Here is a 27303-nt window from a genome sequence, read left to right as displayed (position 1 = left end):
GCCAAGATTCGAACATAAGCGTTCAACTTCATAGGCGGACAAGCTAACCCTGAGCTAAGGTGGCCTCCCCAAGTTGAGGCTGTTTTTGCAACTGTCCATAGCGATAATGAGGACAACGCACCAATCCCAATGTCAAACCCTGAAATATCAAACTTACCATATACGGCCATAATTTCAATACAAAACATAAACTGCGACACTGCAAAAATAGCAGGGTTATAGCTAATATACCAGTCCATAAGCGACTACTGTATGTGCCAATGTTGAAAAGGAAAAATTGTATTAATAAGGGCCATTTCTGATGATGTTCCAATTTGGACCACAATATCACTCCCACACAGCACATTAACTGGAAGAAAAAAGAAAAACCCATAAAAAAGGATTTAGCAAACGTGAAAACTACATGACTTACCTGTGATAATACTAAACAGAAAGTTATGCGATGAGGCATTCTTTTGAAACGTTTGGTGCTTATCAATAGCAACAACATCCAAATGCAAGCTGCCAAACCAGCCACACTGATATCGAAGGAAAATGCATCCAATTCGTGTAGATAATCAATTGGATTAAGATTTGTGAGAGAAATCATTTTAGCGGAAATAAACATTAAAGGAGCAGAGATGAAGGTACACAGGACCATGCTTTTGGCGATCTGGAAATGGAAAGAATTCGATGCTAAACTATAATTCGACCACAAAAAATGATTCTAAAGCAAAACACTTCTTTAAATTTTTGTATGGTTTTGCTTCAATTATTGGGTTGCCCAAAAAGTAATTGCGGATTTTTCATATAGTCGGCGTTGACAAATTTTTTCACAGCTTGTGACTCTGTAATTGCATTCTCTCTTCTGTCAGTTATCAGCTGTTACTTTTAGCTTGCTTTAGAAAAAAAGTGTAAAAAAGTATATTTGATTAAAGTTCATTCTGAATTTTATTAAAAATGCATTTACTTTCTTTTAAAAAATCCGCAATTACTCTTTGGGCAACCCAATAGCTTCAATGCACAAAGGTTTAAACATTATACGCGTTATTGAAATGCACATTAAAGATTTCTTACCAATTCCACTTCAATGTTGTACTGTGATGCAATAACAAATGCTCCTGGGGCTGCAGGAAAGGTTCCATAGAGAAAACCAAATGTGCTCAACTCGGTGGTGTCATTGAAATCGGTACCAGCTTGCATGATATTTACTGTCTGACGGCAAACTAAAGGCAAAACCAAACTGAAAAAAGATAAATACTAATAAAATTAGTTCCTTTGTCAAAACTTTCTTTCAAGACACTTACATTTTCACCAAAATCAAAATTCCGGGCAACAAGAATTCTGAACCTTTCAATGTATTGCCTTGGCCAACAATTTTCAAACCCAATAAAAATAAAGCTGTCGCCGAAAACGATTGACCAAAGACTCGCAAAACACTGGCCACCATTTCAGGAAGGCCATTAGCAAAAATAAACGAGCCAGCAACACCCAAGACCGTCATCATGAGCAGAGGGTTGAAAAACAAAGACTTTATGGTATTCAATACCAGTAAAGTTTTTTCGTTTAAGCAGCGATTGCGTTTGGCCATTTGTTCGGATGGACAAGTCTCAGGGCACAAGGGTGGATTCTGGATCTATAGTTGGATGGCAAGAAATATATGTGGATCAAGTGGCATTGGCATAATGAGCCAATTTTCTAAACCTACTCACCTGTTCTGTTTTGCTTTTAGCGATTTTTGCAATTTCCATTAAAATTAAGCCAATCGGATTTAAAATGGCCAATGATATGGGAGCCATTAAATACAAATATGAAGCATACTCAGGATGCACTTCTTGATATAGAGCCATGACTGTGAACATAAGACAGTAAATTATTTTCATGTTTACAAGACAGTTAAGTAAATAAATCAAAAACAATGAAATTTCATTGCGATTTCTATTTCAAATAGCACTTGACTATCTTAAGTCAAATTGAGGGTTATCGGTGCCGACCTCGCACCTACCCTACAAGTACAAAGTGGGAGCAATTTCTAATTCTGAACCAATTTTGAAGGACCGCGGCGGATGTTTTCAGATGGTTTATTAAACAATCCGTATCAAATTTCGACCAAATATGCTCAAACTGTAATAACAAAGGTTGACCAAAGAGCTTTTTATTGGAATATTTCTCAAAATCGAACGAACATATATATGGGAGCTATGTCTAAATCTGAACCGATTTCTACGAAATTCACCAAAAATATCGAAAATCAACAGCAAATCCTTCCTGTCAAATTTCAATAGAATCGGTTTACAAATGAGCACTCTATTGCAATATTAAAACAAATCGTACGAACATATATATGGGAGCTATATCCAAATCCAATTTCAATAAACTTCGTCTATAGGCCAAAAAAAATGCATCAGCCAAATTTCAAGATGATGGGATAAAAATAGCAACCTGTAGTTTGTACATAAATTAACATGGACAGACGAGCAGACAGACAGACGGACATAGCTAAATCGAATCAGAAAGTGATTCTGAGTCGATCTAATGTCCGTGAAGATAAATTTGAATATAGCATAGCCAAGACACAAACCTGACAATTTAACAGAGCTATGTTAAGTGATTAACAGAGCACTATTAACTGATTTTCTTTAATATTTTCAAAAAAAAAAAGTAAAAAGGCGTTATGTTCGGAACTTTAGATACCCAGCACCTCGGGTATATACATAAACCACCTTTCGTTGAAAAATGCATACCTTATGCCCCATAGCAGCTATATCGAAATATGTTCCGATTTGGACCAAACACTAATAAGTACAAGTCATTGTTCAATTGTGTATAACAAAATATTCATCTTATCAGTAGTTATATCTAAAAATAAACCGATCTGAACCATATACGACACGGATGTCGAAAAGCTTCAAATTTCAGCGCAATCGGATTATAAATGCGGGGCCAAGACTTTAAATCGAGATATCGGTCTATATGGCAGCTATATCCAAATCAGGACCGATTTGGGCCGAGGTGCAGAAAAATGTCGGAGAGCCTAACAAAACTCACTGTCCCAAATTTCGGCGAAATCGGACAACAAATGCGCCTTTTATGGGCCCAAAACCCTAAATCGAGAGATCGGTCTAAATGGCAGCTATATTCAAATCTTGATCGATTTAGGCCGAAATGCAGGAATATATCGAAGGGCCCAACACAACTCACTGTCCCAAATTTCGGCGACATCGGGCAATAAATGCGTCTTTTATGGGCTCAAACCCTTAAATCGAGAGATCGGCTATATGGCAGCTATATCCAAATCTTGATCGATCTAGGCCGAAATGCAGAAATATGTCAAGGGGCTTAACTAAACTCATTGTCTCAAATTTCCGCGATATCGGACAATAAATGCGTCTTTTATGGGCTCAAATCCTAAAATCGAGAGATCGGCTATATGACAGCTATATTCAAATCTGGACCGATCTGGGCCAAATTGAAGAAGAATGTAGCAGATTTTGACAAAATCGGACAATAACTGCGCCTTTTATGGGTCCAAAACCTAAAATCGAGAGATCGGTCTATATGGCAGATATACCCAAATCTGGACCAATCTGAGTCAAATTAAAGTAGATTGTCGAGGGGCCCAGCATAACTCACTGTCCCAACTTTCGGCGAAATCGGACATTAAATGCGCCTTTTATGGGCCCAAAACCCTAAATCGAGAGATCGGTCTATATGGCAGCTATATCCAAATTTTGATCGATCTAGGCCGAAATGCAGATTTATGTCGAGGGGCTTAACTTAACTCATTGTCCCAAATTTCCACGACATCGGCCAATAAATGCGTCTTCTATGGGCCCAAAACCTTAAATCGAGAGATCGGCTATATGGCAGCTATATTCAAATCTGGACCGATCTGGACCAAATTGTGGTGTTTTGTATGAGGTGTTTTGTTATGACTTCCAACAACTATGCCAAATATGGTCTAAGTCGGTTCACAACCTGATATAGCTCCCATATAAACCCATCCCCCGGTCTATATGGCAGATATACCCAAATCTGGACCGATCTGAGTCAAATTAAAATAGATTGTCGAGGGGCTTAGCACAACTCACTGTCCCAACTTTCGGCGAAATCGGACATTAAATGCGCCTTTTATGGGCCCAAAACCCTAAATCGAGAGATCGGTCTATATGGCAGTTATATCCAAATTTTGATCGATCTAGGCCGAAATGCAGATTTATGTCGAGGGGCATAACTTAACTCATTGTCCCAAATTTCGGCGACATCGGCCAATAAATGCGTCTTCTATGGGCCCAAAACCTCAAATCGAGAGATCGGCTATATGGCAGCTATATTCAAATCTGGACCGATCTGGACCAAATTGTAGTGTTTTGTATGAGGTGTTTTGTTATGACTTCCAACAACTATGCCAAATATGGTCTAAGTCGGTTCACAACCTGATATAGCTCCCATATAAACCCATCCCCCGGTTAAAATGCTTGTGACTATAGAGGGCGTAATTGTTATGCGCTAAATTTTGTACAAGGACTTCTTTAATGACCGTGAGCATACGTGTCAAATATGGTCTGAATTGGCCCTGATATAGCTCCCATACAAACCGATCTTCCGATTTTACTACTTGGGCACATTCTTATCCTATTTGGCTGGATTTTCGACAATGGTCCAAATGGACCCATAACCTGATATATTGTAGCTCCAATAGCAGGACACTTTTTATACCCACAACCGTAGGATGGGGGTATATACTAATCTAGTCATTCCGTTTATAACACCTCGAAATATTCAAGACCCCATAAAGTATATATATTCATGATCATCTCGACATTCTGAGTCGATCTAGCCATGTCCGTCCGTCCGTCTGTCGAAATCACGATAGTGGTCGAACGCATAAAGCAAGCCACTTGAAATTTTGCACAGATACTTAATATTGATGTGGATCGTTGGGGATTGCAAATGGGCCATATCGGTTAAGATTTAGATATAGCTGCCATATAAATTTTGACTTTGTGCCAAGTACGGTCACAATCAGTCTATAACCTGATATAGCTCCACTATAAACCTCCCGATTCGACCTCTTGAGCCTCTGCTGTTCGATTTGGCTGAAATTTGGAATGTTGTGTTTTCTTATTACTTTCAACAACTGTGCCAAGTACCGTCTTAATCAGTCTATAACCTGATATAGCTCCCATGTAAACCGATCTCCCGATTTGATTTCTTGAGCCCCTAAAAGCCGCAATTTTTGTTCGAATTGGCTGAAATTTTGAATGAAGTGTTTTGTTATTACTTTCAACAACTGTGCCAAGTACGGTCCCAATCGATCTTTAACCTGATATAGATCCCATATAAACCGATCTCTCGATTTGACTTCTTGAGCCCCTGAAAGCCGCAATTTTTGTCCGATTTGCCTGAAATTTTGCATGTTGTGTTCTGTTATGACTTGCAACCACTGTGCCAAGTACCGTCTTAATCAGTCTATAACCTGACATAGCTCCCATGTAAACCGATCTCCCGATTTGATTTCTTGAGCCCCTGTAAGCCGCAATTTTTGTTCGAATTGGCTGAAATTTTGAATGAAGTGTTTTATTATTACTTTCAACAACTGTGCCAAGTACGGTCTCAATCGGTCTATAACCTGATATAGATCCCATATAAACCGATCTCAGGATTTGACTTCTTGAGCCCCTAAAAGCCGCAATTTTTGTCCAATTTGCCCGAAATTTTGCATGTTGTGTTCTGTTATGACTTGCAACCACTGTGCTAAGTACGGTCTAAATCGGTCTATAACCTGATAAAGCTCCCATATAAACCGATCTCCCGATTTGACTTCTTGAGCCCCTGAAAGCCGCAATTTTTGTCCGATTAGGCTGAAATTTTGCATGTAGGGTTCCGTTATGACTTGCAACAACTGTGCTATGTACGGTCCGAATCGGTCCATAACCTGATATAGCTTCCCTATAAATCGATTTCCCGATTTGACTTCTTGAGCCTCTGAAAGTCGCAATTTTTGTCCGATTTGGCTCAAATTTTGCGTGCGGTGTTCTGGTACGACTTCCAATAACTGTGCCAAATACGGTCCAAATCAGTCTATAACCTGATATTGCTCCCATGTAAACAGGTCTCTCGATCATCCTTGTTCGGTTCCTAGAAGCTTTAATTTTTGCTGGTTTGACAGAAGTTTGATATTTTGTAAAAATTTTTAACAGAATCCATGGTGGTGGATTCCCAAGATTTGGCCCGGCCGAACCTAGTACGCTTTTACTTATTTTCCATTATCCTTTGTTTGCCTATAAATAGATACCGGGCAAAGAACTTAACAAATGCCATCCATGGTGGAGCGTGTATAAGATTCAGCCCGGTCGAACTAGGTACGCTTTTACTTTACTTGTTCTTAAATTTTTTTAATTTTTTACTTGTTTTCAAATTCTAAATCGTCTAAGGTTTTTACAACAATCAAGGAAATGGCAACTCAATGGGACCATGAAGATAAAGTTAACCTTAACTAGTAGAGACACAAACCAATTAAATTTTCAGCGTAATGTTAACACGTTAACAGAGCTCTGTTATAAAGATAACAGCAAATATTTAATAAAAAAGAACGATTTTATCTCTAAATTCCACAAAAAAACCATAAAAACCCAAAATATATCACAAACGCTTCAAATTTCCCAAAAAAATTTTAAATTATGTAAATATTTACCATTATCACATTCTAGATAAAGATGAGCCCACTGTGGCGGACTGAAAAGTAGTGCGTTATTCACCGCTTGGGGATTTATTATATGGATCAGGGTAAATGGTAAATATTTTCATAATTTTAATGTTTTTTGGGAAATTTGAAGGGTTTGTGATATATTGGTTTGCTCAAAAAGTAATTGCGGATTTTTCATATAGTCGGCGTTGACAAATTTTTTCACAGCTTGTGACTCTGTAATTGCATTCTTTCTTCTTTCAGTAATCAGCTGTTACTTTTAGCTTGCTTCAGAAAAAAGTGTAAAAAAAGTATATTTGATTAAAGTTCATTCTAAGTTTTATTAAAAATGAATTTACTTTCTTTTAAAAAATCCGCAATTACTTTTTGGGCAACCCAATAGTTTGGGTTTTTATTGTTTTTTTTTTGTTTGCTGAATTTGAAGCTAAAATGGTTCTTTTATTATTAAATATTTTCCGTTAACTTTATAACCGAGCTTTGTTAAATTGTTAACATTACGCTGAAAATTTATTGGTTTGTGTCTCTACTAGTTAAAGTTAACTTTATCTTCATGGACATTATTATTATATGTGCAAATGACATGCATATATCCTATGATTTTGAGTTTAAAAATTCGGCATACATTTTTGCCTTACTTACGTATGGGATATCCAATTGCAAAATCATTACTTTGCGTACAAAATATGCCAAACAATCCTGCCCTGGCATAATTCAAAGGCCTTGCCACAATCAATGATATGAGGAGCACCACAAAAAATACAATCGCCTTGGATATGAGCATTGCCAACAGGAACGTCCAATTCACTTTGTCCCAGTTAAGTTCGACCAGTGAAAGAAATATAAGCGAGGGTAAGGCAAACGTGCCCACAAATGTGCCCAGACCTTTGGTTTCGGCATTTGTGATGATTTTGAAACGACCCGCAAGGTAACTGAAATGAAAAATATAAATTACAGAATTAAAAAATAATAGTTTTAAAATATCGAATTTATTATATTTATATAAATAATAAACTATTTTTAATTAGCGAAAATGACATGGACAATGTTGACAATCATTAAGAAAAAGGAATACCGGGACCTTTCTACACTATAGCGTGTAAATTGGAGGCCACCGTAGCGCAGAGGTTACCATGTCCACCTATGAACCTGAACGCCTGGGTTCGAATCCTGGCGAGACCATCAGAAAAATTTTTCAGCGTTAGTTTTCCCCTCCTAATGCTGGCAACATTTGTGATGCACTATGCCAAACTTCTTTCCAAAGATGTGTCGCACTGCGGCACGTCGTTCGGACTCGGCTTTTAAAAGGAGGCCCCTTATCATTGAGCTTATCATTGAATCGGACAGCACTCAATGATATGTGAAAAGTTTGCCCCTGTTCCTTAGTGGAATGTTCAGGGGCAAAATTTGCATTTGCATTTTGTCTATTATTAGGCCCGTTAATATCCTAACCAAATATAGTCAAGATCGGAATATATTTATATATAGTTTAGGATATAGACAAATCTGCCGATATAGGGTCTTGGACCTATAACAGACGCATTTATTACCTGACTTTGTGAAATTGGAAACAGTGAGTTGTTGAACAAGACTCCCGACGTCTGTTCCGAATATGGTCCAGATCGGGGTATATTTAGATATAAAGGGTGATTTTTTTGAGGTTAGGATTTTCATGCATTAGTATTTGACAGATCACGTCGGATTTCAGACATGGTGTCAAAGAGAAAGATGCTCAGTATGCTTTGACATTTCATCATGAGTAGACTTACTAACGAGCAACGCTTGCAAATCATTGAATTTTATTACCAAAATCAGTGTTCGGTTCGAAATGTGTTCAAATTTTGACAAATTTTGTTCAGCGATGAGGCTCATTTCTGGTTGAATGGCTACGTAAATAAGCAAAATTGCCGCATTTGGAGTGAAGAGCAACCAGAAGCCGTTCAAGAACTGCCCATGCATCCCGAAAAATGCACTGTTTGGTGTGGTTTGTACGCTGGTGGAATCATTTGACCGTATTTTTTCAAAGATGCTGTTGGACGCAACGTTACGGTGAATGAACACATTTCGAACCGAACACTGATTTTGGTAATAAAATTCAATGATTTGCAAGCGTTGCTCGTTAGTAAGTCTATTCATGATGAAATGTCAAAGCATACTGAGCATCTTTCTCTTTGACACCATGTCTGAAATCCCACGTGATCTGTCAAATACTAATGCATGAAAATCCTAACCTCAAAAAAATCACCCTTTAGTTTCCATATAGACCGATGTTCAACATGAGGGTTTAAAGACTATAAAAAGGAGCATTTACTATTCAATTTCGTTGAAATTTGAAAGATTGAGCTGATTTTAAGGCACCCGGTCAGGCCATATTTAGATATACAGTAGCTGCCATATAGATCGATCAATTGATTTGGGATTTAGGCACAAAAACGGAGCTATTCATATCCGATTTGGGTGAAATTTGAAATACTTAATATAACGACTCCCATTATCTGACCTGTATATAGTTTAGATCGGATCATATTTAGACATAGCTGCCATATAGACCGATCTAACGATTGAGGGGCCTTAAGCCGCATTGGAATTTGCGACTTTTATCGCATCTGAACCAAATACAACTAAGATCGGCCAATATTTGGTTATTAATATGGGTATAGTTGAGTTATAATAAAAGAGGATAATAAATATGTCCATGGCGGTAGGTTTCAAAAGTTCGGCACAACCAAACTTAAAGCGTTTTTTATACCCTTCACCATAGGATGGGTGGGTATACTAATTTCGTCATTCTGTTTGTAACTACTCGAAATATTCGTCTGAGACCCCATTACGTATATATATTCTTGATCGTCGCGACATTTTATGTCGATCTAGCCATGTCCATCCGTCTGTCCGTCCGTCCGTCTGTCTGTCGAAAGCACTCTAACTTCCGAAGGAGTAAAGCTAGCCGCTTGAAATTTTGCACAAATACTTTTTATTAGTGTAGGTCGGTTGGTATTGTAAGTGGGCCATATCGGTCCATGGTTTGATATAGCTGACATATAAACTGATCTTGGGTCTTGACTTCTTGAGCCTCTAGAGGGCGCAATTCTTATCCGATTGGAATGAAATTTTGCACTACGTGTTTTAGTATCACTTCTAACAACTGTGTTAAATATGGTTCAATTCGGTGCATAACCTGATATATTGGGTTGCCCAAAAAGTAACTGCGGATTTTTCATACAGTCGGCGTTGACAAATTTTTTCACAGCTTGTGACTCTGTAAATGCATTCTTTCTTCTGTCAGTTATCAGCTGTAACTTTTAGCTTACTTTAGAAAAAAGTGTAAAAAAAATATATTTGATTAAAGTTCATTCTAAGTTTTATTAAAAATGCATTTACTTTCTTTTAAAAAATCCGCAATTACTTTTTGGGCAACCCAATAGCTGCCATATAAACCGATCTGGGATCTTGACTTCTTGAGCCTCTAGAGGTCGCAATTATTATCCAATTTGCCTGAAATTACAACGGATCCTCTCATGACCATCAACATACGTGTTTATTATGGTCTGAATCGGTCTATAGCCCGATATTTTACTCTCTTTTTTACTTCTTGGGCCCCAAAGGGCGCAATTCTTATTCGAATTGGCTGACATTTTACACAGGTCTCCAACATATAATTTAATTGTGGTCCAAACCGGATCCTATCTTGATATCGCTCTAATAGCAGAGCAAATCTTTACCTTTATCCTTTTTTGCCTAAGAAGAGATGCCGGGAAAAGAACTCGGCAGATGCGATCCACGGTGGAGGGTATATTATTGGGTTGCCCAAAAAGTAATTGCGGATTTTTTAAAAGAAAGTAAATGCATTTTTAATAAAACTTATAATGAACTTTAATTAAATATACTTTTTTTACACTTTTTTTCTAAAGCAAGCTTAAAGTAACAGCTGATAACTGACAGAAGAAAGAATGCAATACAGAGTCACAAGCTGTGACAAAAATTGGTCAACGCCAACTATATGAAAAATCCGCAATTACTTTATGGGCAACCCAATAGATTCGGCCCGGCCGAACTTAGCACGCTTTTACTTGTTTTTTGTTTTTTTTTTTTAATTTGATTTTAATAGCAAGAAGATAGAAAGGAGGGAATCTTCTGTCCACAGTTAGCAGCGAGAAATGGGAGAGACGTGAGTCGAATAGAGATGTTCAGGAGTTGAATTCAAATTAGAAAATTCAACAAAAATGAAATAAGCACCAAACCGAGGCCTTTGTGCCCTTACCACAATCTTTTACAGGGGGGCAAAGATGGAAATCGGTTCCAGATACTTACAGTGTGCTAAGGTTTGATTGAAAAGAGGGTGCGGATTGTAAACCGCACCATGCATTTCGAAAAATTATTCGGGCTGTCAAATCTTCATTTGTGGTCCGATTTCCAAAATTTCTTTTGCTCAATATTGCTCAAAATTTTTAAATTAAAAGATGCAAAAAATACAATGCATTCTGTCCTCTCAAATCTATGTTCTTGATGCAAATACATGTTATAGCATTTGAAGTGACTAAACACTTCATTAGTTTGTAAATAGCGCATTTTTACTACAATTCGGTCCATATGTTGATGAACGTATTCAGAGTTTGTTCCATAGAAAATTTCTGCATATTCAATTGTTTTCGTTTGTTGGACAATTTTGTTAAAACCCTAAATTCCAGTATTACAAATCTAGAAAACTTTTTTATATTGGGTTGCCCAAAAAGTAATTGCGGATTTTTTAAAAGAAAGTAAATGCATTTTTAATAAAACTTAGAATGAACTTTAATCAAATATACTTTTTTACACTTTTTTCTAAAGCAAGCTAAAAGTAACAGCTGATAACTGACAGAAGAAAGAATGCAATTACAGAGTTACAAGCTGTGAAAAAATTTGTCAACGCCGACTATATGAAAAATCCGCAATTACTTTTTGGGCAACCCAATAGCATAATTTGCATTGGATTGTTATTGTGCTCAGCTTTTCATTACAGAGCCTTGTAACTTTTTATTAAAATAACTTCCTTTTGTATACAAAACTGTTGACTCATTTCATTTAAGTCTTCATCAGTTATTAATTCATACAAACAAACAAGGCTAAATCACCCCCACGACGAGGGTTAGTGAACACCAGCTACTCCCCAAGTAATGTCAAGAATACCCGAACCATGCCAGACCTGAGACGTGCCTTATCAGCAAAAGTAAAGTGTAACAACAAAAGCAAAAAGTCTCTGAAACAATTTTTTCTTTGGAATCATGTAGGCACTTATGAAAATGATGGCCGCAGTAACTCTTGACCCTTGAAGTACCTCATGCCAAACGCTAGTACAACAAATCTATAGACTCGTGCCCATACATTGTTTAACTGATTGTAGATTTGCATATATAAAGTCGTTATTGTTATTAATCAATACTTGTGGTATATGTGCAAATGTTTTCATTTTCACCCAATTTAAAATTCTATAAAAATAGAAAGTGCTCTACCTACCATTGCTGCAAACCAAAAATAAATAAAGCAATAATAATCTGATATGAAGCTTGAACGTCCTAAATTGAGTGGCCAGCACGTATTTATAGATATCGATCAGATTTTGTTTCTAATTGATTTTCAATAGGCACCCATATAACAGATATAAAGAGTTTTGGTTTTTGTTATTGTTTTGATGTGACCATTGCCGGCCATTTATTGTATTGTATGTATTTTAGTAGAGGCTTCTCATAATAACGGATTGTAATTAAGGAAAAAGCTTACTATATGTGTCATTCTATGCAAAATTGAATGATATCTTATATATAAAAATCAATTTGTGTTTGTTTGTTTGTTTGTATGTTTGTGTGTTCCTTATAGACTCAGAAACGGCTGAACCGATTTTCTTGAAATTTTCAGAGATAATGACCCCGTGGTGAAAATAGGGTACTAAGTTTTTTGATATATGAAGGGGGGAGCGGACCCTCCCCCTTACCCTAATTTTCAGAAACGCCAAATCTCGGAGATGGGTGGTGCGATTGAAGCGAAATTTTGTGTGCCCTCATATAATACCCTAAAAATAAAAATTTGGTATCCGAATTTCGGATGGGGCACCTAGGGGGGCTGCCCCACCCTAAAACCTACCAAACTTATATTTAGACCAATCACGACAATATGGGACTCAAATGAAAGGTATTTAGGATAAGAAAACGTATCTGATATCCAATTGTCGAACCAAGTGCTAGGGGGACCACCCCAAGCTCCAAAACACCGATAAATCGGACATATTTACCGATCATGGCAATATGGGACTCAAATGGAAGGTATTTGCGAGTAGAATACGAATATGATATCCAAATGTGGGACCACGTTTCTGGGAGTCCAACCCTTCCCCAAAACACCCCTCAAACTGGACTTATTTACTGACCATGGGAATATGGGGCTTAAATAAAAGGTATTTGAATGTATTGGGTTGCCCAAAAAGTAATTGCGGATTTTTTAAAAGAAAGTAAATGCATTTTTAATAAAACTTAGAATGAACTTTAATCAAATATACTTTTTTACACTTTTTTTCTAAAGCAAGCTAAAAGTAACAGCTGATAACTGACAGAAGAAAGAATGCAATTACAGAGTCACAAGCTGTGAAAAAATTTGTTAACGCCGACTATATGAAAAATCCGCATTTACTTTTTGGGCCGATATAATACAAATCTGATATCCAAATATGGGACCAAGTATTTGGGGGGCCGCCTCTCACCAAAAACATCCCCCAAAAGGGAAAAATTTACGACCATAGCAATATGGGGCTCCAATGAAAGGTCTTTGGGAGTAAAGCAGGAATCTGATATCAATATTCGGGAAAAGTGTCTAAGGGGCCACGCCACCCCCACAACACCATCCAAATAGTAAGTATTTTCTGACTATTGCAATATGAGGCTCAAATAAGAGGGGTTTTAAAGTGGAACACGAATCCGATATATATTTTCAAGGCCAACTAACTGAGTGGCCACCCATACCCCAAAATACCCCCCCAAGCTGGTCATGTTTGCCGACTATGGAAATATGGGGCTCAAATTAAAGGTATGTGGGAGTAGACCACGTATCTGATATCAACATTAGGGGCCAACTGTCTAGGGGACGTCCCACCACCATAACAACCTACAAATAGGACGTATTTGCTCACCAAGACAATTTGGGTCTTAAAGAGAGGGGAACTAAATATTCATAGTTTTTGGGGCCAATACCCCAAACCGGACATATTTGCTGACTTTTGCAATAAGGAGTTGAAATGAGATTAGAAAACGAATTTGATATCCAATGGCAATATTTGATGAGGCCAATGGCAATATGGGGTTCAAATAAATGATATATAGATATATGAGAATAGAGCACGTTGCTGATATATTTTCCGGGCGTAGTGTTTGGGGGACCACCCCAATCCCCAAAACACCCCTAAATCGGGCATATTTACCGACCATGCCAATGTGAAGCTTAAATGAAAGGTTTTGGGTGGGGAGAGCAAGAATTGATACCCATTTTCGGGACCAATTTACTGGGGGTCTACCCCTTTCCCAAAATACCCCACAAACAGCAATTTTTTAGTGACCATCGCAATATGGGGCTCAAATAAAGATATTTGGGAGTAGAATACGAATTTGATATCCAAATGTAGGACCATGTATTTAGGGCATCACCCCTTTCCCAAAACACCCCCGAAGGGAAAAAATTTTCTACCATGCCAATATGTGGCTCAAATGAAAGGTATTTGAGATTAGAAAACGAATTTGATAACCTATTTTAGCGCCATGTGTTTGGAGGACGCCTCATCCTGTAAACTCCCCTTAAGCCAATGGTAATATGGGGTTTAAATAAATGGTATTTGAGAGAAGAGCACGATGCTGATATTTGTTTTAGGACCAAGTATCTGGGGGACCACCTATCCCCCGAAAACACCACTAAATCAGACATCATGAGAATATCGGGCTGGAATGAAGTATTTTAAGAATGGAGTACACCTTACATCCAAATTTGAATTCGTAGACCAATAAAGATCATATGGGATTCAGATAAGGGCACTTACATTGTTAAACTGTTAGTCAAGTTAGCATGGTATTTCACTAAAAGATCTTTAATTGTCGAAAATAAATACTCCAAGGAAACTTTTGTTCCATATAAAGTAAAAGAAGGCGCAGCGGAGTGGGCCCGGGTCAGCTAGTATTTTTATAAAAATCTAAAGTTAAAGAACATTTTTATGAAATTTAAATTTCGATTTGTTACATGAAAACCAAACTTCAATAAAATTTTCCATGCCATGGAAATTGGACGAAATTATCTTTAAAATTAAATTGGGATGTTTTTTTTGGTCTGGTTCTCCTTCGAGACGAGCTCAATGATCGGAGATTGCAAATGGAAAAGGAAAGCCGCAGATAGCAACACACACCAACCACTATGGGCCGCGTTTCATCTTTAGTTAGAAGACTTTTCAACCATTGTATTTGAATCGTATTAATTGGGAAAACGCATCTATGATACAATTACCACATTAACCACGCTCGACAACCCTGTCTATTAGCTGTACTTTTTCCCAATGCATGTGTTTTTGTGTAATCACAGACTTTTCTGTGCCAATTACACTTCTTCCGTGGTACACATGATTCTGTGCATCTGTTGGAAGTTGCATTGATGGCTTCGAATGCTAGACAAAGACAACGCCTCTGGCCGTTGCTCCGTATGCCCAGGTTCGAATCCCGGCCGGGCTCTACCGAATTTTTTTATATCCACCACCGAAGGATGGGGGTATATTCATTTTGTCATTCTGTTTACAACACATCGAAATATGCATTTCCGACCCTATAAAGTATATATATTCTTGATCAGCGTAAAAATCTAAGACGATCTAGATATGTCCGTCTGTCTGTTGAAATCACGATATAGACTTTAAACATAAAGATATTGAGCTGAAACTTTGCACAGATTCTTTTTTTGTCCATAAGCAGGTTAAGTTCGAAGATGGGCTAAATCGGACTATATCTTAATATAGCCCCCATATAGACCGATCCCCGATTTAGGGTCTTAGGCCCATAAAAGCCACATTTATTATCCGATTTTTCCGAAATTTAGGACAGTGAGTTGTGTTAGACCCCTCGACATCCTTCGTCAATTTTGCCCAGATCGGTTCAGATTTGTCCGATGTCGCCGAAATTTCGGACAGTGAGTTGTGTTAGACTCTTCGACATTTTTCTGCAACTTGGCCCAAATCGGTACTGATTTGGATATAGCTGGCATGTTGACCGATATCTCGATTTGAAGCCTTGGCCCCATAATAGTCGCCTTTATAAACCGATTTCACTGAAATTTGACACAGTGACTTATGTTAGGCTTCTCGACATCCGTGTCGTATATGGTTCAGATCGGTTTATTTTTAGACATAGCTACTAAAAAGACCAATATTTTGTTATACACAATTGAACATTGACTTGTACTGATTAGTATTTGGTCCAAATCGGAACATTTTTCGATATAACTGCTATGGGACATAAGGTATGCAATTTTCACCGGATTTTGATGAAAGGTGGTTTACAAATATACCCGAGGTGGTGAGTATCCAAAGTTCGGCCCGGCCGAACTTAACGCCTTTTCAAGTTTTTTGGGAGGTTTTTCTTTGGGATTTCCGTCTTAAAAAACCTTTTTTCTACGCAAACATTTCAAGCAACTTTCACTTAATGAACCTAAAATCCATATTTAATATTCAGCGGGAGCTGTTAACTGACACACCTCCTTTCTTTAATATGACAGTATTTTACGCTTGCGTAGCGTCAGAAGTAAAGCTACAGAAGAGTATAAATTACACAATAAGATACAATTACAATTAACGGTTGAAAAATTATATAAGAAATATTGATCGAAACCCCATGGAAACCAGTTTTTTCCGTTGCACAATGGGATGACATTTAATAAAAAATAAAAATAATAAATTTTTAATGTAAAAACACTACTAAAGCACGAAAGAAAAAAATTCAAATTAAATATTTTAAGAATTAATACAAGTTTAGCTCAATTTAACTTCGTAAATAAGCACACATTTGAAGAAATTCAGGTAAAATATTGTTAATCAATTGGTAAGCAAGCAAATGATTGAATGCAATGCTCCAAACAACTATGTCATAATTATGGATTTTTTTTTAATCTCTGAAATCACACTTCACTGTGCTTTGTTGTTTTCGCACACTTTGTATTTCCTGAAGAATTTTTTAAAACAACTTAAAAAATGTAATTAATTAAGTGGAAATGAATTGCAGTAATGAACGTTCGTAACATAGTCATGCAAATTGCAATGTTTAGCCGGCTTTTTAATCGTGGAGGCTTGTATGGTCATGATTTATAAGCAATGTGTCGAGTCGAGTGGAGTGAGTATGTACATTAATTATTCACGCAATGTATGTTGTCTGTAAGGCAATGTCTGGCCGAATAATGCAATCTCTATGTATTCGCAAACGAATTCTGTGGGTCACTTTGATATTGAAATACAATATTCCCATGCACAAAATATCCAAGTGTCACGTTTATGAAATTGGCAAAATGTCAGTGAACTTATATTTGTGGTGACTATGCATAAGTTCATTTAACAGCTTTAATTGTTCATTTGGTAGTTTTCAATAATTTCACATTCGGCAACACATTTGTTATCTACGGTTGGCTTATGGTTAACGCCTTTGGAACAACTCCAAAACGGTTTATGATCATGCTAATGAATTGTGCGTAATTGAAGTAAATACATTTAATTATTTCCTTATTTTGCGGCGATTTATTAATTTCGGTTGAGGGTTTTTTGCATGCAACCAAAAGAAAGGGAGGGGCATAGTAAAACGGAACTTTTACAAAAATACAAAACATTGAAAGTTGTCTGAAATTGTAAATAATAGAACAAAACAAGTAAAAGCATGCTTAGTTCGGCCGGGCCGAATCTTACATACCCTCCATCATGGATCGCATTTGTCGAGTTCTTTTCCCGGCATCTCTTCTTAGTCAAAAAAAGGGATAAAAGAAAAGATTTGCTCTGCTATTAGAGCTTTATCAAGTTATGGTCCGATTCGGACCATAATTAAATTATACGTTGGAGACCTGTGTAAAATGTTGGGCCAATTCGAATAAGAAATGCGACCTTCGGGGGCTCAAAATAGAGCGATCGGTTTATATTGGAGCTGTATCAGGCTATAGACCGATTCAGAGCATAATAAACACGTATGTTGATGTTCATGAGAGAATCCGTCGTAAATAATTTCAGACAAATCGGATTGTAATTACGTCCTCTAGAAGCTCAAGAAGTCAAGATCCCAGATGGGTTTATATGGCAGCTATATCAGGTTACAGACTAATTTCAACCATATTTGGCACGGGACAAAACACGTCAATAAAAATTTCAGCTTAATTGGATAAGAATCGCGCTCAAGAAGTCAATATTCAAGATCGGTTTATATGGCAGCTATATCAAAACATGGACCGATATGGCCCATTTACAACCCCAACCGACCTTCACCAATAATTTGGCGTTCAGCCAAATCGGATAGAAATGGCGCCCTCTAGAAGCTCAAGAAGTCAAAACCCCAGATCGGTTTATAAGACAGCTATACCAGGTTATAGACCGATTTTAGCCATACTCAGCACAGTTGTTGGAAGTCATAGCGAAACACGTCGTCCAAATCGGATAAGAATTGCGCCCTCTAGAGGCTCGAGAAGTCAAGATCTGTTTATATGGTAGCTATATCAAAACATGGACCGATATGGGACATTTACAATCCCAACCGACCTACACTAATAATTTGGCGTTCAGCCAAATCGGTTATGAAGTGCGCCCTCTAGAAGCTCAAGAAATCAAGATCTCAGATCGGTTTAAAAGACAGCTATTTTAGGTTATAGACCGATTTGAACCATACTTAGCACACTCATTGGAAATCATAACAAAACATATCATGCAAATCGGATAAGAATTGCGTCCTCTAGTGGCTTAAGAAGTCAATACATGGACCGATATAGCCAAATTACAATCCCAACCGAACTACACTGATAAGAAGTATTTGTGCAAAATTGCAAGAGGCTAGCTTTACTCCTTCGAAAGTTAGCGAGCTTTCGACAGACAGACGGACGGACAGACATGGCTAGATCGACAAAAATGTCATGACGATCAAGAATATATATACTTTATGGGGTCTCAGACGAGTATTTCGAGTAGTTAGAAACAGAATGAAGAAATTAGTATACCCCCATCCTATGGTGAAGAGTATAAAAACATAACTAGTAACAAGTAAAAGCGTGTTAAGTTCGGCCGAACCGAATCTTGGGAACCCACCACCATGGATTCTGCTACAATATGGGAGCCATATCTGGTTATAGACCGATTTGGACCGCACTTGGCACAGTTGTTGAGAGTCATAACAGAACACTATATGCGAAATTTCAGCCAAATCGGATAAAAATTGCGGCTTGTAATGCCTCAAGAAGTCAAATCGGGAGATCAGTTTATATCGGAGCTATATCAGGTTCTTGACCGATTTAAACCGAACTTGGCACAGTTATTCAAAGTCATAACAGAACACTATGTGCAAAGTTTCAGCCAAATCGGATGAACATTGAGGCTTCCAGGGGCTCAACAAGTCAAATTGGGAGATCGGTTTATATGGGAGCTATATCAGGTTCTTAACCGATTTAGACCGAACTTGGCAAAATTGTTGGAAGTCATAACAGAACACTATGTGCAAAATTTCAGCCGAATCGGATGAACATTGAGGCTTCCAGGGGCTCAAGAAGTGAAATCGGGAGATCGTTTTATATGGGAGCTATATCAGGTTCCTGACCGATTTAAAACGTACTTGGCACAGTTGTTGGAAGTCATAACAGAACACTATATGCAAAATTTCAGCCAAATCGGATAAAAACCCCGGCTTGTAATGGCTCAAGAAGTCAAATCGGGAGATCGGTTTATATGGGAGCTATATCAGGTTCTTGACCGATTTAAACCGAACTTGGCACAGTTATTCTAAGTCATAACAGAACACCATGTGCAAGATTTCAGCCAAACCGGGTGAAAATTGAGGCTTCCAGGGGCTCAAAAAGTCAAATCGGGAGATCGGTTTATATGGGAGCTATATCTAAATCTGAACCGATATGACCCATTTGCAATCCCCAACGACCTACATCAATATTAAGTATCTGTGCAAAATTTCAAGCGGCTAGCTTTACGCGTTCGACCGCTATCGTGATTTCGACAGACGGACAGACATGGCTAATTCGACACAAAATGTCGAGACGATCAAGAATATATTGTATATACTTTGTGGGTTCCTAGATCAATATTTCGAGGTGTTACAAACGGAATGACTAGATTAGTATACCCCCATCTCATGGTGGAGGGTATAATTCAAAAATTAAAGTCATATAGGTGTCATTGCATTAACCTACATTTTCGTAGTATTAATGATGGCAATTCAACAAACGCTGTTCGTTAATATGAGAACCAGTTTTCCTTTCAGTGTAAAGGCGCATTGATAGGGCCCAATTATCTCATTGACTTTAGACTTTCACACAGTACGCTCGAGAGTACGAGTGGAGACTTATTCCTCCTCCGATGAGGAGACTTATTCCTCTGTAGTTCGCACATTCCGTCTTGTCTCCTTTCTTGTATACGGAACATAGTTTCGATCCATAGTTCTAATCATCGGGAATGCGTTCTTTTAGCCAGATCGCACAAACGAACTGATACATACGCCTTATTAACGTGTCGTCTCCGGTCTTGAATAATTCAACTAGCAACCCATCCGCTCCTGCTGCCTTGTTGTTCTTCAGTCGGATCACTGTTACTTAGACTTTATTGTGACTAGCAAGTAAACATTCTATACCAACATCGAGATTGGTTTAGCAGTATGCTTTTCGTCGCCATAGTCGGACACAAGCTGGGTAAAATATTCTTTCCATATTTCAAGCACACTATCTGTATAAGTTACCAGATTTTTCTCTTTATCTCCGCAGGAGGTCGTGCCTGCACCAAGACCATCGGCTTGCTGTTTGATTCTATGGTAAAATTTCCGAACTTCATTTGGACTTCTGTACATATCAATTCGCTTACACTCACATCTTTCCATGTCCTTTTTCTTTCTGCGAAATAGACATTTCTCCTCTCTCTTCTTTTCTTCCTATACCTCTCCTCCATCTGGCATTGCTACTGATTGCAGGGTTACTCTTTATGCCGCATTCTAGGCTTCAGTAGCATTTCGGCACTCTTGGTCGAACGATTTGTTTTTTTTGGGGAGGCTTTTGGTACCCAAGCAAGGATTTCATGGCATTTTCCATGGAGTGGACAATGGTTTGCCACTGCGCCATTATATTATAGGGACAAGAAAAGCTTTCATCAAGTAGTTGGGTCAGTAAGCCATTGCCATCTGTTGTGTTTACAGCTTGTCAATGTCCAGCTTTCTTCAGATCGTAATTTACTCTACACACATCTGAAACCGCTAAATATTTAAAATGTGTAACAAACTCTAAATGGTGAAAGTGGATGAATATGGTCACACTTTCATTCTTGATACTACATGTTAAAGTGGAGAGAGAGAGCTGAGTGGGTCATAGACTACCTGGCAGCGTTACTGATTTGAGTTCGGATCCTAAGTATTCGGTTTCCCGACAGCGAATAAAAAGCTGCAGATACTGAGTTTGAGGACACTGACCCAAAGATGAAGACTGAAGCGGGGTTAGTTGTCCTGATGATGCACTTTTTATTGATATGTCGTTAAAACTTCCGAAAGAGAGTACCCCCTTTAAGGCAGAGATTTGCGCCATTGTTATAGCTTCAAGCGAAATTCTGTGAATAAATCCACCAGCCTCCAAATTCAGGATTTATGTACACAATATGGCGATTCGTTAGGCCTTGGTTACGCAGACGGTGCCACAATGGACAAAAATTATCTGAGTGAGTTCAACCTAATCTAACATTTTAAAATGAAAACTCTACAACTCTTTATTCTGAAAAATACAAATAAAACTGGAATCCTTAAACTATTTTTTTGTTGTAAAGCCATAATTGAGCTCTCATTGAACAAGGATTTCTTCAGCATTACATGCACATCTAGTTTTTCCGCAATTTCCTTAATGTTATGTTCACTTTTCTCGAGCGCATTTTCACATCTCAATTCTACCGGGTGTTACATTATTGCCATGGTTATAGCCTCAAATGAAATTCTGTGAAGAAATCCACCAGCCTCCAAATCCAGGATCAGGATGTGCCCAATATGGCGATTCATTAGGCGTTGATTACGCGGACGGTTCCACAATAGACAAAAATTATCTGAGTGAGTTCATCTAATCGAACTCTCTACAGCCCTTTATTTTGAAAAATACAAATAAAGCTGGAATCTATTAAATCATTTTTTTTTTTTTTGTTGTCAATCCATAATTGAGCTCTAATTGAATAAGAATTTCTTCAGCATCACATGCAAATCTTATTTTCCCCCAATTGAGTTAATGTGTATCGTGTTCACTTTTCTCGAGCGTATGTTCACATCTCAACTCTACCGGGTGTTGCATCTTCAAAAGTAACATCTGTTTAGCGTTAATTTTTCCCTGTTCGTGCTAATAATCGTGCTAAAATCTCATTGGGTTAATCATTTGCCATTACTCGTCAATACTAAGTGGATCTCAACATAACAAATTCAAATGGCAACGACGACAACGACAAAAAAATCATGGGCTGGTAATTTGGGAAATAACAGTGATTACTCACTTGCTCACTCAGTAGTCATCATGTATGACAACCGGCTTTGTATAAATAAAATTAAAAAAAAAAATGATTATTAAATGCATGCAAATTGCGGATGCATCTCCATTCAATGGGTTTCGGGGGCAAAGCTTATTTATGGATCGACCCAGCAGCCTGGGCGAAAAAAAAGAATGAATTCTAATTTGGTTCTCCTTTGTTGTTGAAATGGTCATACCACCAACCACATTTGAAATGAGGAAATCTGTGTCAATGTGTAAAGTTTTAAACAAACATATGGAAGTACAATTTTTTTTGTGGAAGTTTAAATAAATCATTAACATTGTTTGAGCCAGATACATATCCTTGACAGTAATGTATGTGTTGACTAACAACGGAATGTATTGCTTAACAGGGGATTCACACAGCATTTAACTGCTTGGATTTAAACAGAAACCATTAATTAAGTAATCATATGTAAACAAAATTGGTTCAAAAAGAAGGCATTATGAAATAATCTGTATTTTATATTTGAATTAAAGCCGTAGTGAACCAATTTCTATAGAAAGTGCTAGAATTGTTGTTGTGGTAACAATTTTGAAGATCTAAATATTTTTCCTAAATATTAATGAATAACAAAATATCAAAATTTTTTATTCCCTCTACCATAGGATATCGGTATACTAATTTCGTCATTCTGTTAGTAACTCCTCGAAATATTCATCTAAGACCCCATAAAGTATATATATTGGGTTGCCCAAAAAGTAATTGCGGATTTTTCATATAGTCGGCGTTGACAAATTTTTGCACAGCTTGTGACTCTGTAATTGCATTCTTTCTTCTGTCAGTTATCAGCTGTTACTTTTAGCTTGCTTTAGAAAAAAAGTGTAAAAAAAGTATATTTGATTAAAGTTCATTCTAAATTTTATTAAAAATGCATTTACTTTCTTTTAAAAAATCCGCAATTCCTTTTTGGGCAACCCAATATTTTTGATCGTCTTGACATTTTAAGTGGATCTAGCCGTCTATCTGTCGAAAGCACTTTCGAAGGAGTAAAGCTAGACGCTTGAAATTTTGCACAAATACTTTTTATTAGTGTAGGTCGGTTGGGATTGTAAATGGGCCATATCAGCCCATGTTTTGATATAGCTATAATATAAACCGATCTTGGATCTTGACTTCTTAAGCCACTAGAAGGCGTCATTCTAATCCGATTTAGCTGAAATTTTGCATGAAGTGTTTTGTTATGTTTTCCAATGAGTGTGCTAAGTGTGGTTGAAGTCGGTCCATAACCAAATATGGCTGTCATATAAACCGAACTGGGGTCTTGACTTCATGAGCCTCTAGAGGGCGCAATTCAAATCCTATTTGGCTGAAATTTTGCATGAGGTGTTTTGTAATGACTTCCAACAACTGTGCTAAGTATCATTCAAATCGGTACGTAACCTGATATAGCTCCCATATAAACCGATCTGAGATCTTGACTTCTTTAACCTCTAGAGGACGCAATTCTAATCCGATTAGGCTGAAATTTTGCATGAGGTGTTTTGTTAAAATTTCCAATGACTGTGCTAAGTATGGTTCAAGTCGTTCCATAACCAAATATGTCTGTCATTTATACCGATCTAGGATCTTGACTTCTTAAGCCTCTAGAGGGTGTACTTCCTGTCCGATTTAGCTGAGTTTGAGCACCCTGACCCCAAGATGAAGACTGAAGCGGGTTTAGTTGTCCTTATGATGCACTTTAGATTGATATGCCATGGTTATATTGCCAATGACTGTGCTAAGTATGGTTCAAGTCGTTCCATAACCGAATATGTCTGTCATTTATACCGATCTAGGATCTTGACTTCTTGAGCCTCTAGAGGGTGCACTTCCTATCCGATTAGGCTGAAATTTTGCATGAGGTGTTTTGTTATGATTTCCAATAACTGTGCTAAGTATGGTTGTAATCGGTCCATAACCGAATATGGCTGTCATATAAACCGACTTAGATCTTGACATCTTTAGCCTCTAGAGGGCGCAATTCTTATCCGATTTGACTAAAATTTGGCACGACGTGTTTGTAATAACTTCCAACAACTGTGCTAAGTATGGTTTAAATCGGTCCATAACCTGATATAGCTGCCATATAAACTGATCTGTACCTAGGTGTGCCGCCCCACCCTAAAACCTACCAAACATATATTTAGACCAATCACGACAATATGGAACTCAAATAAAAGGTATTTAGGATAGGAAAACGTATCTGATACCCATTTGCCGTACCAAGTGCTAAGGGGACCACCCCAACCCCCAAAACACCCCTAGATCGGACATATTTACCGACCATGGCAATATGGGACTCAAATGAAAGGTATTTGCGAGTAGAATACGAATCTGATATCCAAATGTGGGACCACGTTTCTGGGTGTCCACCCCTTCCCACCACCATAACAATTCCCAAATAGGACGTATTTGCTCACCAAGACAATTTGGTTCGTAAAGAGAGTGGAACTAAATATTTATAGTTTTTAGGGCCAATAACCCAAACCGGACATATTTGCTGACTGTTGCAATAAGGAGTTTAAATGAGATTAGAAAACGAATTTCATATCCAATTTTGAGGGCAATGGCAATATGGGGTTCAAATAAATGATATATAGATATATGAGAATAGAGCACGTTGCTGATATATTTTCCGGGCTTAGTGTTTGGGGGACCACCCAAATCCTCAAAACACCCCTTAATCGGCCATATATACCGACCATGTCAATGTGCAGCTTAAATAAAAGGTATTGGGGGGGTAGAGCAAGAATTGATGCCCACTTTTGGGACCAATTTTCTGGGGGTCAACCCCTTTCACAAAATATGGGGTTCAAATAAATGATATATAGATATATGAGAATAGAGCACGTTGCTGATATATTTTCCGGGCTTAGTGTTTGGGGGACCACCCAAATCCTCAAAACACCCCTAAATCGGCCATATATACCGACCCTGTCAATGTGCAGCTTAAATAAAAGGTATTGGGGGGGTAGAGCAAGAATTGATACCCACTTTCGGGACCAATTTTCTGGGCGTCAACCCCTTTCCCAAAATACCCCACAATCAGCAATTTTTTAGTGACCATCGCAAAATGGGGCTCAAATAAAGGTATTTGGGAGTAGAATACGAATTTGATATCCAAATTTAGGACCATGTATTTAGGGAATCACCCCTTCCCCAAAACACCCCGCAAAGGGTAAAACATTTTCGACCATGCCAATATGTGGTATTTAAGATTAGCAAACGAATTTGATAACCTATTTTGGGCCATGTTATGGGGTTTAAATAAATGGTTTTTAAAAGAAGAGCACGATGCTGATATTTTTTCGGGGCCAAGTGCATGGGAGACCACCCCCGAAAACAGCCCTTAATCAGATATCATGAGAGTAGCGGGCTGAAGTAAAGTATTTTAAGAATGGAGTACACCTTACATCCAAACTTAAATTCGTAGACCAATAAAAATCATACGGAATTCGGACAAAGGCACTTTTGTTGTTAAATTGTTAGTCAAGCGATATACTAAATATTTTCGTAGCATGGTATTTTACTAAAAGCTCTTAAATTGTCGAAAATAAATATTCCAAGGAAACTTTTGTTCCATATAAAGTAAAAGAAGGCGCAGCGGAGCCGGCCCGGGTCAGCTGGTTTCAACGTAATTTTCCATTTAAATTTCACTTATGAATAATTTTAAACTTTTTGCTATTTCATTTAATGATTTAATTTCTATATTTAGCAGAATTATGACAATTTTAAATGTATTCAATTGTAATTATATAAAATGGTTTTAAATAAAAATATGCATTATATTAAATTTTGTTAATATTTAATATGACTTTTTATTAACTTTTTAATTTGTTGAAGCGCAAGCGCAATTAAAACTATTTTTTAATAACGAAATTGTGTTGCTCTTATAATTAAAGCAAAAAATTAATTAAATTACTTTATACAATTCCATGGAAGATTTATGTTTTAATTCACTTAGTAACGCTGGCTGCCAAACAGTTGAGGCATTTATTTAACTTTTTTTTATGCAGTAATTAATTATCACGACATACCGCCCAAATAGTTTTTAATTGATGTGCTCACCTAACATTTCAAAATCCCATGTGACGAGTTCCAATCACAAAAGCTCACACGAGGGCCACTTATTTGCCTTAAGTTATATTTAATTGGTCTTCCGTGCAAGTCACCGGCACAGGAAATATTTCTAAAAAAAATCAATAATTCACTTTCTCGCAAATGGATTGTGACAGAGTAACTTCAGTTGGAGAATTATTACAGAAAATGTGAATATATAGTGAATATCAAAAAATAAATCAATTCAGCAACGAGCCACTTATAGCATGCAAAAGGTATGTAGAACGTTGATGAGATAATAATAAATTCTGGTGTTTATGGTTTACAAAGTACTTGAATGCTAAAAAGAATGTGGCTTTAGTTACCGTGTCTAGTGAAACAATTTGTTTACATTATTAGACTCGAAAACAGTTCTATTTTGTTGTTCATATTTATATTGTCTGGCAAAACATTGTTATTATCGTGCTACTGTTCGTGGGAATGCCTTTGGGAATTCTTTGGCTATTTTCTTAACTAAACAATGCTTGAAAAAAATAATAGCCTATTATCTAGCTTTATTGACAATTTAGCACCGAATATAAGTTATATGATTTAAGATCAATATTTTGAGATAAAAAAGAACATGAGAAAAGCAATACATTGTTGTAAAATAGCTGCAAGGCAGGGGGAATGAATAGTTCAAAAGGCTTGACCAATTATATTTTAGAGAAAATTAAATTTCTCAGGAGAAATTATTTTCGCAGTGTAGTTTGTTCCATTGAAAATTTTTGGACAAAATTTAATTTAATTATTATACCAA

The 27303-nt window shown here is 37.3% G+C and overlaps 1 protein-coding gene across 1 annotated transcript in view; it reads right to left on the bottom strand.

Moving 5' to 3' along the window:
- LOC106094057 (integral membrane protein GPR155) overlaps positions 1–27303 on the bottom strand; it is a 78363-nt gene that overhangs the window by 12197 nt on the left and 38863 nt on the right. The window contains exons 2-7 of the mRNA XM_059363635.1: positions 7328–7617; positions 1692–1831; positions 1287–1615; positions 1057–1222; positions 413–652; positions 158–349 (exon numbers count right to left, since the gene is read on the bottom strand). Coding sequence (XP_059219618.1) covers positions 158–349; positions 413–652; positions 1057–1222; positions 1287–1615; positions 1692–1831; positions 7328–7617 — 1357 coding nt within the window. The remainder of the gene's footprint in view (positions 1–157; positions 350–412; positions 653–1056; positions 1223–1286; positions 1616–1691; positions 1832–7327; positions 7618–27303) is intronic.

The sequence above is a fragment of the Stomoxys calcitrans genome, chromosome 1 (assembly GCF_963082655.1).
Source record: "Stomoxys calcitrans chromosome 1, idStoCalc2.1, whole genome shotgun sequence".
NCBI classification, from domain to species: Eukaryota; Metazoa; Arthropoda; class Insecta; order Diptera; family Muscidae; genus Stomoxys; species Stomoxys calcitrans.
This window is presented reverse-complemented; position numbering and strand designations above follow the sequence as displayed.